We start from the raw sequence: 25,406 nt of genomic DNA on the forward strand, positions 1-25,406 counted from the left end.
TAAAGAGAATTTTATTGTAGCCACAAGAGCTCTGATCAATGTTAGAACAGAACTGCCTCCCTTGTATCGGGGTACAATTCTTATAGTAAATTACAATGGGTTGTTCAAGGTAGGAGTGACATAGGGAGATTATAACATATCCAATTGAAGCGCCCAAGGTGTTGGGGGACGACTCGGCGCCCGGGCCTTGTTGTTAGTTTTGGGGGATGTCGCGGTGGTCGGCTCCCGGGCCCGTATCCTGGGGTCACTCTTAAAAGCAAAGGAATGGGGAAAAGGTGTATGGGATGGCAAAAAGTTTGTGACGCCACCCATGGTGTCTGGTGAGGATCACAAGCGCTGCTACAGTCCTCTGAGGCCGGTGATCAGGCAGCTTAGATGGTGCGGCTCCCCACAGGTGGACCAGGGCCTCAGGGCAGCGTAGAAGAGGGGATGCAGGACAGAGGGGACCCAGCCGGGTCGGAGGAAGAATAGGCATACACACGACAGTTCACTTCAGTACCTTTACTGGTGGTGTTTCAGGCACGATCCAGGGCACTGTAGGGTGAAGGGTGCATTTCAGGACTCTCCCCAGTGAGCGGGTGTGGGGCCTCCTGTTTCTTGCCTTTTCCTAGTAAGTTTATGACCTGCCTGGAGCTAGGCCTAACTTGATCTCTGTTTTGCACCGGCTGACCTGGTGGTAGGGCCTTCTGTTGGAGTTCACACTCCCTGGAATTTTGGGCCTCAGTGACTCCTGACCCTGGTATATCAGTCTGCTTTTGGTGTTCCTGGGACATATAGTTCACCAGGGGTTCCAGTAGTTTCTGCTGGTCCTAGAGATCCTCGCAGACACGGACCCGGTGTCCAGTAGATAGTTGTGGGGTGAGCTGGTTAAGCTCCTCTGCCCCCTATGTAGCTCGCTACTCCACTTGCCTTCGGCCGCTCGGAGCCCTCACTAGGCTTCACACTGGCAGTAGGCCTCGCTACTCTTCACCGCTCTTATGGCGTCGGCACACCTTAGGCTCACTAACCTGAGCTCCTGAGTCTGGGCTGGACTGACTTCCTCACAGACTTTACTCTCTGTGGACTCCAGACTAGACTTCAGACCAGACTGAGCTCCACTGCAGACTGACCTCTCTCAGGCTCATCTACTGCAGGAACTGAACTGCCTAGCTCCACCTTCCCTATTTATATCCCTAATGGGCTCCCTCTTGTGGTCTGAGGTGGAAGGTGGAGGTGTGTGTATGCTGTGAGGGCCTCTTGTGGAGGAATCCATCCATGCACCCCTCTAGGATCTGTGGCACCAATGCACAGCAGGGCGCCACACAATTGTTTTACCAATTGGCAGAATCTGTGATGTAACTCTCTTACAGATTCATTTGCCCCTTGTTGGATATTGCTTATGGTATTCCAGTCAGGGGTTTGCTTAAATATTTTCTTATAATTTTGATGGATTCTATCCCACTGATTTGGTACCTCATCAATATTAAACTCTGGAGTAGATCCAGCATACCTAGTATCTTTCAGTAATTCCACAACCTCTGGAGGTGTAAAAACAGTATGCAAGATTTGTAAAATATCTTGACCATATAGTTGATGTGTATGAAAAATCTTATCTAACAGTTCCCAAGATTTTCTGGGAATTTTCTTATATTCCCCACTTGTTTATTTATTTCAAATAAATCAGTGTAAGGCTTTCTCATCTTCCATGACTGGTTACCAGGGCCTGTGATTTCTTGCACGGGGTGCATTTGCATCGGGTGATTTAATTTTGGGGCGCCTTCTGCCTTCAGTCATAATATCAGCAGTGCTTATATTGGTATAATTCTCATCTATTATTGCTAATTTGTTAAAATACTTCTCCAATTCCCCATTTGGATATAGTTCTTCTCTTGCTACAGTAGCACTAGCAAGCGTGTCCTCATAAACCTCTTCATCTGAAATAGCTACAGATGGAGATGGGCTTGTTTTTATAGTACCAGTATCTATGGAAGTTGATACAGGTGCATGAGTAACTGTTGGGAAAGAGGCTTGCGATGGGAAAGTTACGAATGCAGAAGGCTGAGCTACTTGTGCAGCTCTGGCAGCACGGGCTTGATCTAACAAGCTCTGGGCCACACAGGCTATCATCTGTTCATCATCACAATCCATCATATTCAATAATTATGGTTTACTAGAATAATATGATGGTGGGGCTTTAGGCATAAGGGGAGTTACAGGTGCTGGAGTAGTGGTAGATGCTGCCACGTCTAACCAGGAACAATACATTTTCTGTTCTTCCTCACTGATACAGCAAGGTGATATAGTCTTTAATAGGGTAATGTCTAATGTGCCCTCAACTGGTAGATCAGGTAAAACAGATCTCCATCTAGTCCATATATTATATGCTGGTTGCCCATATGTATCAAAGTAATAATATTAACGGCCAGCCAAGGAGGTATGTGTCAGATAATTGGACCTGCCTGCTGTAACTATGTAAATGCTAATTTTTCTGTCAGAGTTGATAAACATATAGCCAAAGCCATGGAATTAAAGGAAAAATTCTGAGAAGAGCATTCCCATTCATCTACTTCCAGCCACCGAGAACTCTGACGTACCTCTCCTCGCTCCTCCCCCTCCTTCCCGTAGGGCTGGCCGTCGATATTATTACTTTGATGTGGAGGTGTAAGTGATAATATGAATTATCAGAGAGAGGAAAATGATAGGAAACTCAATGTATATATTAATCGAAACCCCTTTCAATCCATGTATACCTCATCCCTTTAACACTCCTGTAAGAACCAATTCAATAAAATATACTGCTCAAGCAACTAGATCATAACAAGATGAATAAATAATCACTAAGCAAAGATGCAAAGTTTACCCAAGTCACTGTGGTATTTGCGGGGGCTGCTTATCTTAGTCAAAATGCCCTTTTAGGTTAGTTTGATCTAGGGTAAGCACATTGACCAACAAAACAGGTACATTGCATCAAGTAATTATATAAGTACATAAGTAAGCATTTTTATATAACCGCCTGATTAGTCATGATTGGTTGTTAGTTGTTTGTACTGTAAAACGATTGGATATGTTATAATCTCCCTATGTCCCTCCTACCTTGAACAACCCATTGTAATTTACTATAAGAATTGTACCCCGATTCAAGGGAGGCAGTTCTGTTCTAACATTGATCAGAGCTCTTGTGGCTACAATAAAATTCTCTTTAATCTATAGAGAAAGCAAGAGACCTCATCCTTTGGGAGACTGAGAAGTTAATCCGTAACAGCACGCAGAGACCGAGGCCATGGCCGTGGGCAAGCTGAAAATCTTCTCGCTCGACCTTCCTGTCCCAATTACTAGGGGACCGCAAAACACCACTATTGAACACAGAGCAGTGTCAAAAGGTTGTTGGTTGGATAGCAGATAATGCTTCCAGTCACTTTGCCACCACCACGACCACCATCCTGTCTTCCACACAGTCAAGTCTCAGTAGCCGCGAGTTTGGGCCGAATATTCCTCACCCTGATCCTCCTTCTGCCCACCATGCCAAGTGCCCGGAGACAACTGATCCCACACTTGGACACTCAGAATAGCTGTTCACTTTTCCATTTGTAGATTCGGGCCTCTAGCCCGGCCAGCTTCAAGCGAGTCAAAAGGATAACGCGTATAGTGATGCCCAAATATTTGACCAGCCACGGTCACACGAAGGCAACGGTGGAAAAGTGCAATTACTGTCGCAAGAGGTGGATGATGATGATGATGAGGCACAATTGCCAGAAAGTCAGAAAGAGGACCAGGGTGCAGAAGTGGAAGACGAGGTGGTGGATGATATAGTACCTGACCTAACCTGGCAGGGGGACATGCAGAGCGAGGACAGCAGCACACAGGGGGAAGGCGGCATAGCACCATAACAGGCAGCATGAAGCAGTGTGGTGGCCGCAGACACAAGTCGGGAAAGCATTTCCCGTAACGCCAACACGACAGAAGTTGCCAGTACAACTGTTAGGTCTTCCCGAGTCTGGTTGTTTTTTAAAGACTCTACAGATAACTCCAAAAAGGCCATTTGCACCACCAGGCAGGCCAGCATCAGCAGGGGTAGTAAAACTAGCAGCCTGACCACCACCAGCATGATCAGGCACATAGCAGCAAAGCACCCAACTAAGTGGGCCGAATCCCAGGGGCCAGAAACAGTGTCTGCGGGTGACATCACTGCTTCTTCCGCTGTTATGCGTGCACGCCAATCCCTGTCCATGGCGCATGCCAAGATTCCTCCCGTCCTGCACGTGTCGTTGCACACTCTCAACTAGCACCATCAGAAAGCACGTCCACGTCCTTGTCCCAGCACAGCATTCAGTTGTCCCTACCCCAGTCCTTGGAACGCAAGCGCAAATAAACAGCTAACGCCCCACAGGCCACATTACTAAAGTCACACATTTTGCGATTGCTTCAGCTCGAAATGTTTCCTTTTAGGCTCGTGAAGATGAGACTTTTAGCAACCTGATGGCGGCGGCCATCCCCCAGTACTCAGACCCCAGCTGCCACTATTTCTCCCAGTGTGCCGTCCACGCATTACACAAGCATGTGTCCCACAACATTAGCCGTGCCTTTAACAATGCAGTTACTGGGAAAGTCCATCTAACCACAGACAAGTGGACAAGTGCTTGTGGGCAGGGAAGTTACATCTCGCTGACGGCCAACTTGGTTAATATAGTGGAAGCCGGGATCCAGTCGGACCTTGGGATGGAACACGTCCTCCCGACACTGAGGATTGCAGGCCCTGGGTCAATCGGGGTTTCCCACACACTCTACATCTACTGCACCTCCTCCTCCTCCTCTTCAGCCTCCATCTCTGAAATGACCACATTAGTCAGAAGCTAGAAGCACTGCAGCACTGCATCGGCCAAGCGGTAACAGGCTGTGCTGAAGCTAATATGCTTAGGTGACAAACCACACAACGCTGAAGAGTTGCGGACAGTTCTGAAAGAGCAGGCAGATCTGTGGCTGAGACTGCTGACCCTACAGCCAGGTATGATGGTTTGTGAAAATGGCCGGAACCTGGTGGCGGCTCTGAGGCAAGGCCACACACGTATCATGCCTGGCTCATGTGCTTAACCTCGTGGTTCAGTGGTTTCTCAAAACCTACCCGGATCGGCTGGATCTGCTTGTCAAAGTACACCGTGTGTGTGCTCATTTTATAAAGTCAGCTACAGCTTCTGCCGCCCTTGCTGTGCTTCAGCAGCGTTTCCAGCTTCCAGCTCACCGACTGGTGTGCGACGTCCCCATTCGTTGGAACTCTATATTGCAGATGTTGGGAAGAATTTGTGAGCAGAAGAGGGCAGTTGTTGACTTCCAGCATCTACAAGGCCGTCGGTATTCAGGTCAGACCCCACACATAAGACCTCAGAAGTGGACATGAATGTCAAATATCTGTACCATCCTCCAAAACTTTGAGGACTCCACCAAGATGGTGAGCGGCGATGACGCCATAATTAGCGTCACCATCCCGCTTCTCTGTCTTCTGAAACGCTCTCTGCTCACAATTAAAGAGGATGCATTGCAGGCGGAGAATGATCAGATGAAGCAAGGAACCATACAGGATAATTCCAAACAGCCCAGCCTCATCTCATCCCATTGTGGATTGGGTGATAATGAAGAAGAGGAGGAGGAGGAAGAAGAGGAGCTAGTTTCCTGTGCTATAGATGGTACTACCTGCACAACTGTCATACCATTTGTTCAGCGTGGATGGCCTGAGGACAGGGAGGAGGAGGAGGAGAAGGATGAGGAGGAGAGCATGGTCAGTCATCCTCTTGGTGAAGCAAGTCTTGCCTGTTAGCAGTCTGGCACACATGGCTGAGTTTATGGTACGCTGCCTTTCCCGTGACCCTCGCATTGTCCAAATTTTGGGTGACAGTCATTACTGGTTAGTGACACTTCTAGACCCATGCTACAAGGAGAACTTTCTGTCTCTTATTACCACGCCGGCCAGGCTTAATAAAATGGGGCAGTACCGGAATGCCCTTGTTGTGGAATTATTAAAAAATATCCCATCTGAAAGCGCTGGCGGCAGAGGTCACAGTTTGTTGGACAACCAAGGAGTACAGACGAGAGAGACAATCCAGCAGAGGCAGGGGAACACTGTCAAAGTTTTGGGACAGTTTTCTCAGACCCGTCCATTGCACAGGCCCTGAGGCGCGGGGTACTCTCACAAGGAGGGAAACGTTTCGGAAGATGGTGAGGGAGTACCTTGCCGACCATACCAATGTCCTCCATGATTCCTCTGTGCCTTATAATTATTGGGTATCCAAGCTGTACTCGTGGCATGAACTGGCTCTCTACGCCTTGGAGGTCCTGGCCTGTCCTGCTGCTAGCATTTTGTCAGAGCAGGTTTTTAGTGCCGCTGGTGGAATTATAACCGATAGGAGCATCCGCCTGTCAACTGAAAATACTGACAGGCTGACTCTTATAAAAATGAACAAGAGCTGGATTGGGCCAGACTTCTCAACACCACCGAATGATAGCAGCGTAACATAAACTCAAATACAGTGTCTTTTTTTGAGAGGTCTAACTCTATTCCCATGTACAGTGTCCATTTTAGGACATGATCAGATATCAAAGTCAAGCATCAGAATGATGTCAGTTTGAGGCTAAATACCCTGTCTGAGAACTGACTTTGACAAGTGACTTTGACAAGTGACTTTGATAAGTGACTTTTACAAGATAATTTACAAAAAAAAATTCTGCTCCTGGAATTGGAACCCAGACACCGTAGTCTCGAAGAATGATGCTTTACCATTCAGCCATAGGGTCAAGTGATAGTGACTGGTCGCTTTTCTTGCTTTATGAGAAAATACTCAGGATTACTAAAAGTCATTCTGATTCTGATGTTTGAAGAAAGTCACATATCAGACTCACATATCAAAATCACACATTTGAATTTGGCTTGGAGGAGGTATTTGTGAAAGTCCCAATGAGTTTCAGACAGGTTTGCACTGAAAATCACATAACCAAATAGAATGCCTAGATTTCTTCAACTGAGTTTATAGCTTAATGGATAGTGCACTACCTTCTAGACATAGAGTTTTGGGTTCAAGCCCCATCAGTGAACAGTGACTTTTTTTTATTATTATTACAGTTGTAAAAGTCAATTATCAAAGTCACATATCAAAGTAACTACTCAAAGTCACTTATCAAAGTCACACATCAAAGTCAGATGTCAAAGTCACATATCAAAGTCCCTTGTCAAAGTCACTTCTCAAAGTCACTTATCAAAATTAGTTCTCAGACAGGGTATTTAGCCTCAAACTGACATCATTCTGATGTTTGACTTTGATATCTGATCATGTCGTGAGACGGACACTGTACCCATGCACCTCTGTCTACACACCCAGACATGGGTATACGCTTCCTGATTTTGTCTATTTGCTCTTGTGCTCCTCCTTCTCCTCATCCTCCACCACCATATCACCACCATATCTACCATATCATCATATCTACGTCTCTTGCAAGGGGCATTGGACTTCCTCCAAATTTTTGGCAGCCATTGCATTCACTGCATAGGTAAACAGTATTGGAGACCCAATTCCTAATAATGGGAACATTGTTTTCATTAGGCCCTCCAACCTCTACGTCCCTTGCAAGGGGCATTGGAGTTCCTCCAAATTTTTGGCAGCCGTTGCATTCACTTCATAGGCAAACAGTATGGGAGACCCACTTCCTAATAATGGGCACAGTGTTTTCAGGAAGCCCTCCGATCTCTACATCTCTTGCAAGGGGCATTGGAGTTCCTCAAAATTTTTGCCAGCCGTTGCATTCACTGCATAGGTAAACAGTATTGGAGACCCAATTCCTAATAATGGGAACATTGTTTTCATTAGGCCCTCCAACCTCTACGTCCCTTGCAAGGGGCATTGGAGTTCCTCCAAATTTTTGGCAGCCGTTGCATTCACTTCATAGGCAAACAGTATGGGAGACCCACTTCCTAATAATGGGCACAGTGTTTTCAGGAAGCCCTCCGATCTCTACGTCTCTTGCAAGGGGCATTGGAGTTCCTCAAAATTTTTGATAGCCATTGCATTCACTGCATAGGTAAACAGTATGGGAGACCCACTTCCTAATAATGGGAACAATTTTCAGGAGGCTCTCCGACCTCTACATCTCTTGCAAGGGGCAATGGAGTTCCTCCAAATTTTTGGCAGCCGTTGCATTCACTTCATAGGCAAAGAGTATGGGAGACCCACTTCCTAATAATGGGAACATTGTTTTCATGAGGCCCTCCGACCTCTACGTCTCTTGCAAGGGGCATTGGAGTTCCTCCAAATTTTTGGCAGCCGTTGCATTCACTGCATAGGCAAACAGTATGGGAGACCCACTTCCTAATAATACACAAGATAGTAATCATCCATCGCCTTTTTAGACAAATGATGCCAGGAAATACAAGGTTTCTTAAAACATTTGTTTTATTTCTTCATATTAAAAACAGGTAACAAGAAGGTCAGGCAGTTTGGATACACTCATGATTGCAAAAAAGGCATAGAAACCTAGAAAATGGTTTCTATGCCTTTTTTGCAATCATGAGTGTATCCAAACTGCCTGACCTTATTGTTACCTGTTTTTAATATGAAGAAATAAAATGGATGTTTTAAGAAACCTTGGATTTCCTGGGATCATTCATCCAAAAAGGCGCTGGATGCTTACTATTTTGTGTATATCGCCTTTCACCCAGTGGATCCGTGCAGCGGTAACCAGAGGAGGAGATGAGCTGACAATCTCATCTTATATATACTTCCTAATAATGGGAACATTGTTTTCAGGAGGTCCTCTGACCTCTACGTCTCTGTCAAGGGGCATTGGAGTTCCTCCAAATTTTTGGTATTCGCTGGATTCACTGCATACCCTATAACTGGATAGCAGACCCACTCCTTTCTAATGGAAACGTGTCATTACTGAGGACATCTCTATGTGTCTTTAAATTGTTATTGGGGTTTTTATTAAATTTTGGCAGCCGTTGGACTCACTGCATACCCTATAACTCGATACCAGACCCGCTCCTTTCTAATGGGAATATGTCATTACTGAGACCCAGCTCTATGTGTCTTTAAATTGTTATTGGGGTTTTTCCTACATTTTGGCAACCATTGGACCCACTGCATACCCTATAACTGTATAGCATACCTGCTGCTTTTTAATGGGAACATGTCGTTAATGAGGCCCACCTCTATGTGTCTTTAAATTGTTATTGGGGTTTTTCCCAAATTTTGGCAGCCCTTCCCGTCACAGCATGAGCATTACCAATATATGAGACCCACTCCTTTATAATGGGAACATTTTTTTTACTGAGTCCCTCCTCTATGTCTCTTCAAAGCGGTATTAGGGTGCGTCAAAATTTTTGGCACCTCTTGCAGTCACTGCATACGCAATAACAGTATAGGAGACCCACTCTTTAATAATGGGAGCAACAAAGCATAGCTGACTGCTGGCCCTTTAGGAATAGTAAGGGTCGCCTGATGGCCCTATAAAAATAGTCTTTGTGACTTTCAGAATCCCTCCTTCATAAATGAAACAAGATGTGTCTGATCAATTCACACACACCACATGGCAAGAAAAGGTAGTAAAATGTTAAAATGACATTTACTGGTGACTGTATTTTTTACCATTGAAACCAATGCAAAAGTGCAAAAATGCATCAAAAACGCTACGTGTGAACATAGCCCAAGGTGTGGAGGAGCATTTTTGTTTTTGGTTATTTATTTTGCCTTATAGACAAGTCATTAACCTGGAAAGGATGTTCCTTAACATTTTTTCCAGGAAAATCCATCTTAGTTTTGTTTTTGTATATTTTATTGTGAGTCCGTAAAAGTGGCGTAATACATCTGACAACTTTGTTGACAGCAGTGACCTGGGAGTCAGAGATGCTTCCAGGGGTCTTCCCCATGCTGTTTCCATGTCATTCGAGCACTGTTCCTATCGATTTGGGCAATTTTTAAGCCCTCTGCAGACCGCCGGGGGGTCACCGGAAAAATGCTTGAGTTTCCCATAGACTTACATTGGGCTCATTACTCGTACCGAGCACTTGAGAATTCCAATTTGCTCGACCCGGGCAACGAGTACCAGAGCATTTTAGTGCCCGCTCATCACTAGTTATAATTATAACTGATGATTACTGGACATGTGAGCATAGCCTAAAAACCATTGAGAACTGGATAAAAAAAAGGACCAGTGGTACTGGAACAGAGGAAAATTAAGTTTTTGGAAAATGTATCTAGAAATGTTTGCTACACATTAAACCCTTAATGACAGAGTCAATTTTAACCTCAATGACCAGGCCAAATTTTTTAAAACTGACCAGTGTCATTTCATATGATAATTACCCTGGAATGCTTCAAAGTATCCAGGTGATTCTGAGATTGTTTTTTGTGTCATGTTTTATGTTAATTGTAAATTTTGGTCGATATGTTTTGCATTTATTTGTGAAAATTTTGGAATTTTGGTGAAAATTTTGAAAAATTCACAATTTTCACAATTTCAATTTTTATATCCTTAAACTAGTTAATTATGCTGTACAAAATAAATAAATAACATTTCCAATATGTCTACTTTACATCTGTATCATTTTTCAACATAATTTTATTTTGTTAGAAGGGTTTAACCTTTAGCAGCAATCTCTCATTTTTTCAAGAAATTTACAAAACCTGTTTCTTTAGGTACCTATTCAGATTTAAATGGATTTTGAGCGGCCTATATATTGGAAACTCTCTAAAAGTGATACAATTTTAAAAACTGGACCTCTTAAATACCTTCAAACTGTTGTCAGGAAAAAAAAATTCCTACAGTTGCTACACAGGAAGTAATTCAAAGTGGTAAGAAAAAAATAAATTGTAATATTTCCTCTAAAATGTTTAAAATGTTGTTGTAGTCCCAAAATTTTCACTTTTACAAGAAATAGCACAAGAAAATGGACCCCACAATTTGTTACTCAGTTTCTTCTGAGTATGCCGATACCCCACATGTGATCAGAAACCTCTATTTGGACAATGGCAAGGTTCTAAAAAGAAAGAGGACCATTTGAGTTTTGGGTCACAAATTTGTCCGAAATATATTGAGGGCACCATGTTGCATTTGCAGGGCCCCTAAGGTGCCTAAACTGCAGAAATCCCCCACAAATGACCCCATTTTGTAAATTACACCCCTCAAAGATTTTATCAAGGGGTATAATGCACATTTTGAACTCATAGTTATTAGAGAGATCTTTCCTTTATTTCCTATATACAATCACTAACTTGCTCATGTCACTTGCACCTTAAAAACATCTCCAGAATTCGACCTTTTCTCACCTTTGAAACTACAAAAACTCTTACTGTCGCTCTTATTCACTCTCGTCTGGACTAGTGCAACACTCTACTAAGTGGCCTCCCTCTAACCAAAACTTTCTCCTCTCCAATCCTTCCTGAATGTGGCAGCCAGGGTCGTATTTCTGACCAGCCTCTACACTGATGCTTTCATCCTGTGCCAGTCATTGCACTGGTTACCCATTCACTACAGAACACAATACAAACTTATTTTTCTTACCCACAAGGCCTTCCATACTTCTGCTCCACCCTAGGTCTCCTCTCTCAACTCATACTACCACCCTACCCATGCTCTCTTTTCTGCAACTGATCTAAGACTAACTTCCTCTGTAATCCAAACTTCGCACCTCCGTCTCTGAGATTTCTCTCGTGCTGCAACCATTTTCTGGAATGCAATACCCCAAATGAATCTGACTAATACCTATCCCTCATATTTTTAAGCATACTTTAAAAACACATCTCTTTAAACAAGCCTATCACCTTAATTCACTAACCGAATCCTTGCTTATTCCCTCTTCCTAATTTTTACTCAGAATCTGGTCTCTCTTATTCTTCAGTCTTTACACCCTCCTTGCACCCAATAGCAATTGGTGACTGCATTTAGATAAATACTGGCTGATGACTAGTTCATGCAGGTACAGTGTATGTCATATCATAATCCATATTTAATATAATGATGGCTGGACAATACATGACAAGCACGTCCTACCTATTGTACCCCCCAATTTCCTTAGAGGTTGTAAGTTTGCAAGCAGAGCCCTCACTCCTCCTGTAACTGTTTAACTATATGTTAGGCCTCTTTCACACATCCAGATATTTCTGGCACTGGAAAAACCAGGACCGGAGATATCCGTGTCCGTGTGGCCGTGTGTGGCATACGTGTGGCAACTATGTGCTGCATCAGAATCACACATACCGGCACCTGGGAATCAGCGGTACAGTTCGCACTGTTCCCCAGCACCGGGTGCTGCAGGCAAGTCTCATCATTGTCCCCTGCTTGCGCTGCGATCAGCGCGAGTAAGGGACAATGTTGAGAGTAGTATTCTGCTCCCGCTGTCTCCAAGAGTAAAAATAAGAATAAAATAAAAAATCCTTATACTCACCTGTCTGAAGATGAAATAATCCAGTGTCCCTCACTATAATCCATCTGGCCGACATTTTTTCATCTGCGTGTTCGGTGGGTTGAGGCGACCACACATGCTGAGGAGCAGAGGAGAATAAATTGCACTACATTGAGACCCAAAATTGTAATCTTCAGGGGGGAACCTGATATGAGGGGCTGTGGAGGGAGATGATATGAGAGGCTGCAGAGGGACATCATATGAGGGGCTGCAGGGGGAAGTTGATATAAGAGACTGCGGGGGACCTGATATGAGGGACTGCGGGCACACCTGATCTCTCCAGCACGTTGTTTCCATTAATTTCTGAGTACTTCTTGAAATATGTTTGGGGTCATTGTCCTGCTGGAAGACTCATGACCTAGGGTGCAAACGTATGCCACACAGGTAGACAGGGACACACGGACATGGATATGTTCGGTACTGGTTTTTCCAGTACCGAAAATATCAGGATGTGTGAAACAGGCCTAAGAATGTGCCTGAATGTGATGTCAACATAGTCTGTTAGAGATGAGCTGATCTTTTGAAATTTAAATTCGCCGACTTCTAATAATTTTCCCCAAAATTTTGATTTGCGGTGAAGAAATTTGCATGAATCTCAATGCTGGAAAGCTTGTAATTGCACATTTGGGAAATGAAAGAGAGAAAACCCCAATGACCACAAGAGCTTACACTTTACTGACAAGTGAGGGAGAGGTAGAGGACCCTGCTGACTATAAGAGCTTATACTCTACAGAAAAAAGAGACCTACCCAATGACTCTGGAGATGGAAAATGACTTTGCCATACAAACTGTGCTCTACTGGGAACCACTGATCTCAAAATGATGTTAGCCCACTCTCTGACACAGTGTGAGAAATGGTGGCAGGCATGTATTTGTTTTCCCGAAAATGTTTGAATTTGTGTGAAACTGTGAATTTCAGGAGATTCACTCAAATGTGTTCCTCAACTCAATCCGCTCATCTGTACTTACTATGTCACTAAGTGAAGAAAACAGCAACCTGTTTGTGTTCGCACTCATTTATCTAACTGCATGCAGGGCTCTACTTGCTCCACCCCACCATTCTGAACCCCTCATTCCCAGAATTGTGCTAGTATTATTCTCAGAGTTTTAATAGTATTGAGTTAGTATTACAAAATAACAAAGTTAACAGTTAAAGGGTTTGGCCACTACTTTACATGTCCCTTTCATGCGAGCTAACTACACTGCCATAGATAAGCTGTTCACTAAATATTTTGCTTTAGCAAATACTGATCTAATTTGAGTTGCTCCTCTGGTCACATGATCTCTGGCTGAGAATTTCCTGACTTCCTGAGATGTCACGTCAGATTCTCCCTCTCTTCCAGGTTATAGCAACTGATGAGGTGAGCAGGCTTGCCACAGGAGTAAGCAGGAGTTCTTACGTGAGTTGGTGGGGCTTTGTGGATGGGTGGGGCTGCTTCAGCAGAGCTCACTCAGTACCTATGAATACTGACAGCTCTAGCTGCAGATCTTTCTCTCTCTTATCTGTATGTATACAGCAGGACATATATATATATATATATACACACACTGCTGGATACCATTTACAATGTTAATACATTCAGATATCTTGCTAATGTATATATATATATCATTTTTTATTTTTTTTATTGAATACAATAATAATGACCAGTGTGATGAACCCGCACCTCGCCACCCCACCTGACATCACTATTATGTCGGAGGGATCACGTGGTATGGTCTCCTCACTTGCAACAACATGGGGACACATAAGGTCAGTTTAGCACAGTTTTACAAAGATACCCCCTGCCCACATGGGCCCAGGGAGGCACGGGGAGTGAGAGGATGTTGCCGACGCAGTTGTTGATGTGGCACCACACTCGCTCACAACCCTGACAGGCCCCTTTCTCTAGCACCAGTGAAACAGAGCGCTGCCAGCCCAGTAGGACTGCTACCAGTTCCTTGTTAGATATAAGCCTGGTCCGTTAACGGGATTATATTGGACCAGAAACTAGACCCGGAAGCATGGAAAGTTAAAACTGAGAATACAGACATGTGGATTCGTGGATCGAGATAAAAGAGCAGCCCAAGGATAAATTATATATTTAATCGCCTTAAGGGCACACTAGACAAAACACTATATACACAATGGTTATACATACATATATATATGCACAATGGTCGGATATACAAATACAGATAAAGTAGAAAAGGTGAAGTACAAAAGATATAAGCAGATGAATCATGTGAATTACCGGTTTGATGTTCGACCATGTGTGCTGGGCCACATGGGGACATGGGCTGCCAGATTGTTCCAGTTCCTCTCAGCACGTTACTCGTTGTGCCCCTCCCTTTAGAAGTGAACAACAAGCATGACGAAGATAGAGCAGGCGAGACAACACATGGCCTTATGCAAGCCCTACAACCCCTTGGTCAGTCACACCCATTTCCGCCCCAGTATGGTCTCTATCCCCCTCCCCTGGGTGTTTGTAGCTAAAACTCCCAGAACCTATGAAGGATCATAACTTCCCAACGGAAGGTGATAAGGCGGCGGATCTGGATCCAACTAATCTGCCCGGACCCCTGTTATGCCTGGAGACCAAACACGGCATCGCTTCCTGGTTTCCACTAGCCGATCTAAGTGTCTCTCCACCCTCGGATGCTACAACAAATCGAGACCCTGGAAGGTGTTCGACCTGTTTCAGAGATCTCGAAAATGTAACCAGTGTGTGGCTAGTATGTACAATAGCTCCATATTCTCCTTAAATCTCCTTTTGAAATCCTATCTGACTTGACAAGGCAGTTATTCAGCATGGACTCCACAGGAGGTCATTTTGTATGAGCTTGGATACTAGCTGGTGTGGTTTGACTACCTGCTGAGGCAGGTGTCCTGTTACAGCTACACATGCTGAAGGAGGATTGTAAGCTGCCATTAAATCTCCCCATATCTTCACAACCAGTATAAGGCTGTGTGCCCACTATGTGTTTTACAAGCTTTTTTGCCACAAAAATGCTAAAAAAAAACACTTGGTAATACGTGCCCCATGGTCTCCAATGATAATCCGCATGTGCTGTGCACATGCTGTGGAAATTTCCGCTGCGGATTATCATTGCGGAAAAATACGCAGCATGTCCATTAATTTTGCGGACATGCAGCGTAATTGCCGCCATTGACTTGCATTGATTCGCTTAATATCCGCATGACTACATGTGCACATGCGGATATTAAGCGATTCAATGTGCGTATGGTACCCGGGTCTGGAGAAGAGGAGACTCTCCTCCAGACCCAGGTACCATAGAAACTGTTAAAAAAAAGAATTTAAAATAAAAAATAAACATATACTCACCTTCCGATGTCCCCCAGTCTCCTGTATGATGCGTCCTAGCTCCCCGACGAATCGCGATGGTCTAAAAGGACCTTCCATGACGTCATTTAGTCATGTGACAGGTCACGTGACCGCTGACGTCAACGGTCGTGTGGCCTGTCACATGACAAAATGACGTCATGAAAAGTCCTTTTACACCACCGCGAGCCGTACAAGAGACCGGACGCAGTGGAGAAAAGACCGGGGGCCATCAGAAGGTAAGTATAATTTTTTTTTAATTTTATTTTTAATCTCTTATTTAACTATTAACTTGGTCACACTATATAAATCTATGCCGGTTGCATGGATTTATATAGTGTGACCAGGTTGTCAAGCACTTTTCCAAGTGATGCTAAAAGCGCTTGGAAAAGCGCTTGATAACCCACATGGGGAAATGCAAGTGAAAAACGCTTCTACCTGGCAGGAAAAACGCTTGTAAAATCCGCATGCGTTTTTCCTGCCAGGGAGATGCGGAAAAAATCTGCAGCATTTCTGCATCGTGGGCACTTAGCCTAAAGCATGCAAAGAACCTCCGCATAAGTATAAGGAAGACAACTCCTTAAAAGGCAGTTCCATAGACCAAAGGCTGAATGAATCTACTTGCTATATCCATTGGACAGCTACTAAGGATCTTTCATGATATGGACTCACACTGAACCTATAACACATGGTGAGAGCAATTTCTCTCACCTCACCTTAGTATGCTATTTATATTTTGTTCTATTTAGCACCCTTATTTACATTATTTAATCTGTGATATAGACATCATTTTCCTACAAGGTACGTTTAAAATTTTCAAGTGTTTGTAGCATTTTAATCAGGTTGCTGCTTTTAAGCAGTTGTGTTTGAAGTATGGCATTGAAGTTTAAGCAGTTATCTTTATTATACTAATAATGCAGAGATTGTTTACTTTCAGATGTCTCCCTATTCATCCATCCATGTCAGTGAGGGGGAATAATCTTTATTGCCATTGGTGGTATCATGGTACTTTGTGTATTACTTCTATTCCCTGCAGTGTCCTGTATAGGAGATTATGCTGGGCCTCTGTATGACACGAGGAGTAGGGGCGGTTTAGGGGGAGTTACAGGTCTGTGCTCACTGCTGGCTTGTAGCCCAGCACAAGGAATAATGGGATATGTAGTAAGAAGGGGGCTGAGGATTCTGAAGAGAAAGTGACTGCTATGACAAAAGAGCTGCTGCCAGGGCACAGGAAGCAAGGCAGAAAGACATAAAACAACATGAAACTTGACAGAAAAGGTATATTTGGGGGCATTATCCTTAAAGAAGTTGTAAGGACCGGGGGTCCGAGAGAGATCCAGTGAGTCACAAACTGAGACAGAGACAGAAATAAACAACACTTTCTTTACTAAAACAGGGATTAGACTAAAATTCAGTATTGAATGAATCAGTCTCAGGTTCTGCCTGGGACACTGTCTCTACTAAATACACACAATCAGCAAAAGCTGAGATCAATGTGCCAATCTCAAGGTTTCCAGCTTATGTGAATTATTCTAGTGATCTGGAACAATTTTACCTAAACACAGTGTAGTCTAGTGAGGGCGGTATATGGGGACCCCCTGAGATGGCACACTGCATACAATCCTACCACTATGAATAATAATGATGCATGAAACTATATCAATTGCTCTTATACCCTTATTATCATTATACCCGAGTATCTTAAAGTTATGGTACCGTTAACCTCAGATGCAGTCTATCACAGGCCTGTGAATCGCGGTGGCTGCAGCTAGTCCCGGAAAACTTGGGCGCCAAAACAAAAACAAAGTTCACAAAAACAGCAAAAATTCCTTGTCTTGTTGGCCGATGCCGAGCCCGGGGACTTTAGTCCTGTAGCCTCAGATTAAGGTCTGGGAAGATCTCTTCACAAAGTCTTGTCAGTATCCTCTCAGTGGAAATGGCACCAGAAACCTTCTTTCCTCCAGAAGTCTCTCACTCTTATACAGTACACCAACCACGTGCTCCGTCACAGAAATGGATTCCTAAGTCTCTTTGTTTATCACTCGACACGTGACTCCTTCAGCACAAAGTCTCTAATCCACTCAGCATGAACTTCCACAAAACTCCACAGAGCCACACAGCTTTCCCAGTTCAGCACTTGTTCTTAAACAGAGAAAGGGGTAAACAAACTCCACTGGGAAGAGTGTAAAGACAGCGTCTCGTTGCAGCTCCTTCTCACAGACTTCCTGTCTAGACTCTCACACCTCAGACACTCTTAGAACACACACAGTTTCTTGTACTGCCCCTCCTCTGAGCTGAGCCAGGCAAAAGTCACAGGGTCCTAGTGCTCTCCTGCTGTTATCACATTTCACACTCTCACAAAGTTGTCCACTTCTTGGACAACCCCTTCTCATACCCCACGCTTGGCCCGTGTTATGACACATGAGCCTGGCGCCCAATTAGCGCTGGCGTTACTGTCCCCGCCTTCATACGGTTAAGTAATTAACAGAAAGTAAGGGGAGCGGCTGCTCTCTCACTTCCGGATTGGCTCACGTGTCATAACAACCGCACGAGAGCCCCGGGAACACGAGTGCCAACACTGCTGGGATGGTGCAAGCACGGGAGGGGAGTACAGGCTTTTTTATTTTTCGGAGCCAAGCTTTTAGATCAAGAAGAGGTTGTCCTAGTAATGTAAAACCTCTTTAGCATTTATGGTAAAACTAGTAACTGAGTCAGCATAGAGGACAACTTCTTTAAGTTCACAAAACCCTGTTCATTACAGAGTGACTTATTGGCATAAGTCTCGACACAAAATCGTAAATGACTACGTTGATATTTGTTCTTCACAAAACAATTACAAAACCTACAATATTTTCTACTTTTCTCTTCCAGTGTAATTTTGAAAAAAAATTCAAGTTTTCTCAGCTTCTTTGTAGTTAAAGAAAAACTGAAGTCTTAAAATGGTAAGTAAAAGAAGTTCTCTTCTTGGTTACTCCTAGACCACTATAATTATTTTTTTTATCTCATTTATTTCCACTTTTTATTCTTGTTATAGGCTGGTGATCAGGATAACAATATGGATTTGGTAAGGACTAATTTTGTCACCAAAGTTCTATAATTCACTTAAACATGAACTTTTTAAGGTTCTGTTGGGTAAAGGCCTCATACACATGGCATGTGTTACCTGTTGTAGGATATAGGATCCCTACAACTATCCCTAGTACATAGCTGTAGGCATTTCCTTGGGATCAAGCACTAAATGCCCATATACACATTATACTAAAATTGGTTGAACCCATCGATATTGGGAAGATCAGCTGACCGTATAGTGTGTACAGAGGCACCCTACTCTCCCCCTAAAGATGATGTTGAAAAATAAAAGGATACAGCCGTTAGAGTTTCTACTGTCTATCCTTTTGTTCAATGCAGTGATAAGACTATTCAGCAGCGGATCTCTCATAGAGAACACTTTCTTTTCTCACCATCAATATCCTCCACTGCAGTGCAGTACCACTTACTTCTTCCAGGTCATAATAAGATTCTACTTAGTCCTCCAGGATCGGTTTGACACTGAGTCTGTAGCTCACTTCTTGCTAGCTGCCTATGGAAATCACGCCTCCGTCAGCTTTATTTATGCTACTGCAGGTACTCACTGAAAGTGAAGAATCTTTCTTAGCAAGTTGATCACACGGGTCAGTGTGTCGCTGTGACTTCCTTTCCTGTCTCTGCACTCCGGCCATTGGATGGCAATTGTCTTCTATAGCACTGTTCTGAACTTTCATCTTTTATTCCCAGGCGCTGCACACTTCCCACTTGTGGCCAACTCACTAGCAAGAGTTCTTATCTCCTTCAAGATCTATCCATTACTAACTGTAACCAGTAACTAGTTTATTGAAAAATGCCCATATAACTCCTCCCCACCTGAGCTGATACTAACTGTTAACCCTTCCTAGGCTAACAGACTGCTGCAGAGCACTAAGCAAGTAAAATCACATTTAAAGCAAATAAATGCATCACTCTCAAAGACAAGTTTTACCACAAGTCTTCAGAAGGGATGCCTACTCTTCTTCCACCCCTTTACAACATGATCAGATTCACTGTCATTACTTGTGATGTAGGAGCAATCTAAAAAGTGCTGTGAATCCCCAATTTAAAGGTCCCAATCTATGCCTACTGAGTATAGCATTTTCAATAAATGTCATATCCCATAGGATAGATGCTAGGATACAGAAATATCACTCATCTTTCTAAGTAGGTCGTAGCATGTTTTCTAGAAATCTCCTTCCCAAATACAAGAAAATAAGGCTGTTGTGATATCATCACTTCCTCCAGCATTGCTCATAAATGGTCTTAATTATAAATCTACTGCTTTTTAGTCATTAGGAGTGAAATAAAATATCATACTGTACTGAATCTTAGTTTGTATTTTCTCTTTATTTTTTTAATAGCTGAATGACTCTATTGAAAACCTAAAAGGAATTTTGACCGATTTGCTGAACACTATAGCAGATTGCTCCACAAAACTGTTAACAATCGCTGATGATTTGGACGAATTTCACAAAGGAGCTACCATTGCCAGTGTCACAGGAAGCTCAGTTGGAATTGCTGGAGGCATTACCACCATTGTAGGCCTCATTTTGGCCCCATTTACTGCAGGGGCATCTCTGATTGTCAGTGGTATCGGGGCCGGTGTTGCTGCAGTTGGAGGAATTACAGGGGCATCGGCTTCTATTGCTGATTCTGTAAATATGAAAAATAAATGCAGCCAAGTAGATGAGATTGTAAAGGCAATTAATGCAGAGATGGATGACTTGGAAAAAGCTTCAAAAGAGTTGGATTCATTAGTTAATGAGATCATGTCTACGCAAAAAGTAGGAGACATTCCTAATTCAGTCAGGGTTGGGGGGAGAGGTGTATATGCTGCATTAGAGGTTGTCAGACTGATCCAGCTGGGCAAGGTGTCAGCCGCTGCGGCTCGAGGGGTGCAGATAGCAGCTCAGGGGGTCCGGGTATTTAAAGGCATTTCAGGGGTTTTGGCAGGATTGTTTATATTCATTGATATCTTTTTCGTTGCCAAGGGAGCAGTGGACATACACCGTGGGAGTAAGACAGAGCAGGCTGCACAAATCAGAGAATGTGCTGAGGAGATTAAAAAGTTACATCAAGATTTACAAAAGTTAGATGAGGATTTGGTGCCAGATAATAATACCAAATGATGAGGAGATGCCTTCAGAAAGTTCTCATACAGTAGAATACTAATTATATCTGGATGAGCACCATCATTAATAAAACTTCAATGCAGAATCTAGATGTAATTAGTGCAGTTTCCAAGAAAAATAAAACATGTTGGACGCAGACTTGAGCATTTGGTACAAAATACCAGTTACGGCATACAAAGATTGAAGATCTTTATTCCAATCAATAAACAACTAGCTTCATGTGGATCACGTCACTGCATTGCAGATTGCTCTTCGAGACGTCAACATTTTATTTGTCTCTTACCAGAAATTCCTATAATAGACAACAAAGAGAAAGAAGCCGACAATGGGAAAAACTCAAAACTTGAAATTCACACAATTGGAAAAGTGGCTAATATTTGAAGTGTTGTTTTAAGTTTGATAACTTTTGTGAGAAACAGGTTGTTCAAAGTGCTTCACCATGGAAGGATATGTACCAAATGTTCTCATTTATGGGAAATTCTTACGGAAATATTTTTTGTTTTTTTCTAATATCTTCCTGTGATATCCATTCTATTTGTTTCATTAATTAAAGTTTAAAGTGAGGCTGACAGCTGATACTTGCTACCCAAAATATATTAGACAATGGCTGTATCATTCCAGACGGATATGTTTTTCTCTGAAAGGCTACAGCAATTCAGAAAAAGCATATATTTAAAAGCTGGAACCATACCACACAGATGACTAGTTGAAATGTCCGATCCTTGGTAGCTTCTCCCTGCCCTACTCTCCTTGCGTGACAGGTCTCTCCTTATGTGTGTGCATTGGTAGCGACCTATCACCCAATGGCAGTGGGCAGAAAAAAAAACAACGCAAAGTTCTTGGCCTTTTGGACTAGTCACCCATGCGGCATGGTCCCCAACTAGCTTTTAAATATATGCGTTTCTCTAAAACGCCGCATTCCCATTGTTTGGTCAGCATGTGTCAGTAGTCAGCTTCACTTTATGAATATTATTTTTTTCTCAAAACAATACGAAATCTAACATGTTTTTAACATCCATTTCTACTGCAATAATTCTCGATGATAATTTTCTTGATTTCCACTCTGCATGTTTTAATGTTTAAATGAAAGCTATGTTTTTCTTCAATTTATATAATTATAGAGGGATTTTGTACTTATTTTAATCCCACTGATCCCTTGAGTTTTGTTTCTTTGTTTGTTTTTATTCACCATATGGCTCCAGAGTTATGGGTCTTATTACTTTTTCCTAATTTTATGATCTTTACCAAAGGGGCAGTGCTCACATGTCAATAATTCAGAACAGGCCCTTAAAGAATCCCATGAGCCAAACCCCCTTACTTATGACGAAAAATTAAATACTCCAGGGAGCATCAGGAGCAAAATAAGACCAAAAACTGGACACTTTTGACCTGGGGACAGGATAGTTTAAATGCTTTCTGAAGCCCAAGGCAGATAACAGCTACCTTTATATACCCCAGCAACGACAATGGTGATTACTTAATTAATCGATAAGCTGGTGTGCAGTTCATAAGTTGGCCCAGGACGCAATAAACTAAAATTATACCTATGAGTATTGTCTACTACATTATTTCAACTCCTTTTTGCAGTACACCAACATATACGGCCCGTCTCAAGCTGAAAGGATTTTCATTTGGCCTTTTTGGTTGCTGGAACTCTATAAGCGTGCTTTACATGTATACTGAGAGATTTTCTAGCCCTACACGCTAAGCAGAAACTAATAATGAGATGTGAACATGACCTAATAGTGATTTGTGAAAGTAATCACACAACCTCTGGCCACCAGACTTATTCAGTAACAGAAGAACTTCTTAGACCCTTGCAAAATTTTTCCAAGAAAATGTTTAACTGGATACAAAAGAAATAAGAGACCTCATTTAAAGGAATTGTTCCATCACAGATAACCCGTTTATTATAATAACTAGTGATGAGCGGGCGTGCTTGTTTAACCCTTTAATTGAGTATGCTCGGGTGCTTTCCGAGTATCTTCGGCATGCTTGTATACTGTGTTAGAGTCCCTGCGTCTGCATGATTTATGGATGTTACACAGCTTCAACACATGCAGGGATTGCCTGTTTGTTAGGGAATCCTCACATGTGTTGAGGCTGTCTTACAGCTGTAAATCATGCAGACGCAGGGACTTGAAAGTAATATATGAGCATGCCGAAGATACTCGAAAAGCACTCGAGCATGCTCAGTTCATTTTATCAGGGGAAAATAAGAATGAACAGTCTTGTAAGCTACATGTAATTAATGGACTTCTGAAGAAGCAATGCTTGTTTCTCTGCTCTGGCTTACAGACAAGGTGCTTGGCAGGGGGTTGTTCCTTTATGTTGTCCATTTTTCTCATTGGTGATTATACTGGTGGAGCTTGAGAGCTACAATGAGAATATATTGCAATATGCGGTAAACCTAAAAAAAAGGCTAGTACTATCTATATGCCACGTTTAGTCTAAAGGACATCTGCAATGGAGTCAATAGGCTAATTAAAAGTTCTCATTCAGTTTATTGCACATATATAAAAAAAAAAGTCATATACTAATAACAGATAAGATGACAGCCAGATGATAAAAGTAGCAAAATGTGATTTAACAAGCACACATTGAGCTAGAGGCAGTCTCAATCAATCATATAGAATATCAAACAGCAAAAAGTCAAATAACATATAAATAGTGCATACATAGTGTACACCTATAGTCTGTGGTACCATTACTGAACCCCGACGTGCGTTTAGCCTTTTTTGTACATTGCTTGTACAACTTTTGTACAAAGTTGTTTACCCACAATTTTGGAAAGGTACCAACAATTTTGTCTGGCTCATTTTTTGAGTTTTGTGTGAAATTATGTCCAACTTGCCTTTTTTTCAGGTTTTTTTTTTGCATTGTTACAATACACACAAAGGAAATAAACATGGGTATAACAAAACATGTGTAATTGCAATAATTTTCTGGGAGAAATATTTCATTTTCTGGAACAATTTCAAGGGTGACAACATTTTCGGCCATGACTGTATATATACTGGAAGCTGGATCATTTACCTTCTTTGGACATATCTACCTAAAACACCACGCAGTGGCGTGCTTTCCAGGCTTCCCCACTGACTGTATTAATTTTGGAAAGAGTGAGCTGGATCATTTTGTTTATATGGAGCTAATAAATCTTCCCTTGTTGGTCTAAAATGTTGCTGTGTGAACTCTGCCTAATATCTTCCTGAGCGAATCCCTACAGTTGGTGGATGGAATGGGGATGAGTTCCTGGGGTGTCATAGAGGATTACACAGTGATTGTTCCCCGTGTTTGTTATGTGCTACTGGTGGTGGCCATGTCTCCTGGATGGGTTGCACTTATAGAGCTACGTGGTCAAGAATCTCAGGAGAGAGAATGGATAGAAGGAGAGATGGTGAAACTGACCAGGTCCCAGAACCAATGGGCTGCAGCAACTCCTACTTCACCTACCTTGCCTGCAGCGCTGTTCCTCATCCTGGGGAAGGGCCTCAGGTATGGCCTGTGACTGTAAATGGACTTCAGGACTCGGCGAGTGTGATGACTCTGGAAGTAGTCACACTTCCGCACTTGGTAAGTCCCTGTGGTTGGGGTAAGGTGTGCATGAAGATGCCAGAAGCTATCCGTGGCCTGGGTCAGCGTAAGCATGGGCTGTGGTTTCGTGGCCCACAAAGTTTGCAGTGTGTAGGACAGTGTGCAGTGTGTAGGGCTGTGTGCTTGATGGTGCAGAAAGCAGAGCCTATGTGCATGATGGTGCAGCGGCAGAGCCTGTGTGCGTGATGGCGCAGGCGGCAGAGCCCTGTGTGAAATATGTAAATGATGATCCCCAGGAAGGGGAGACAATAACACTGTTCTACATATTTTTAAAAGATGTCAGGTTCAGTTATTAAATGAGCCATTTCTTAATGATTTTGATCTCCTGAATTCAAATCTGACAATGAAAATGTTTAGTTGGCTCTTGTTTCTATGATATCAAAGAGTTTTCCTTTTAATATAGTATATGCTGAAGACTTCTATGGGGAGGTTGGGTTTCTGAAAGGGCCTCGGGGGTGCTGTGTGGCTGATGCAAACAGATGTTCTGTCCTACAGGCAGTAGCTGTTGACAATGAGAGGTCTTTATAGTCTCCTTCCATTGTTGGGCTTGACAATTTGCTCTAGTAGTCTACAGTCATGGTGGCTCTTCATGGGGAATAACCATGTGCAGCAGTTACAATAGCCTTTAATGTCAGTTCTCATTCGTGGTCAGTAGAATCAACTGGCTATTAAATCTGTGGTCCTCTTAACACCAAGGTGCCCATGGTTATCATGCAGCACTCTCATGAACATCTACCGAAACAAAGTGGGAAGTACCAACTGTTTGTGAACTTTCTGTTTGGCCTCTCGCTATAGCAGTCCATTTTTCACAACTAAGGACTCTAACGGTCGAGTGAGCAAAGCAGATTCTTCTTTCTTGAAAGCATTTTT

The 25,406-nt window shown here is 42.9% G+C and overlaps 1 protein-coding gene across 6 annotated transcripts in view; it reads left to right on the forward strand.

The window, feature by feature from the left end:
* LOC141258990 (apolipoprotein L3-like) overlaps positions 1-22,489 on the forward strand; it is a 34,675-nt gene extending 12,186 nt beyond the window's left edge. For 2 of the 6 annotated variants that reach the window (XM_073674347.1, XM_073674350.1), the window contains 3 exons: positions 18,616-18,686; positions 18,779-18,808; positions 20,172-22,489. In XM_073674347.1, the coding sequence (XP_073530448.1) occupies positions 18,684-18,686; positions 18,779-18,808; positions 20,172-20,939 (801 nt within the window). In that variant the 5' untranslated portion in view covers positions 18,616-18,683 and the 3' untranslated portion in view covers positions 20,940-22,489. Of the gene's footprint in view, positions 1-10,655; positions 10,812-13,701; positions 13,822-17,003; positions 17,023-18,615; positions 18,687-18,778; positions 18,809-20,171 lie in introns of those variants that run through there. The other 4 variants (XM_073674349.1, XM_073674348.1, XM_073674351.1 and 1 more) reach the window with 4 other exon arrangements.
* Positions 22,490-25,406: the final 2,917 nt, after the last annotated feature.

The sequence above is a fragment of the Phyllobates terribilis genome, unplaced genomic scaffold, assembly GCF_046119375.1.
Source record: "Phyllobates terribilis strain yellow unplaced genomic scaffold, ASM4611937v1 Scaffold_3__8_contigs__length_932513732, whole genome shotgun sequence".
In the NCBI taxonomy this organism is placed as follows: domain Eukaryota; kingdom Metazoa; phylum Chordata; class Amphibia; order Anura; family Dendrobatidae; genus Phyllobates; species Phyllobates terribilis.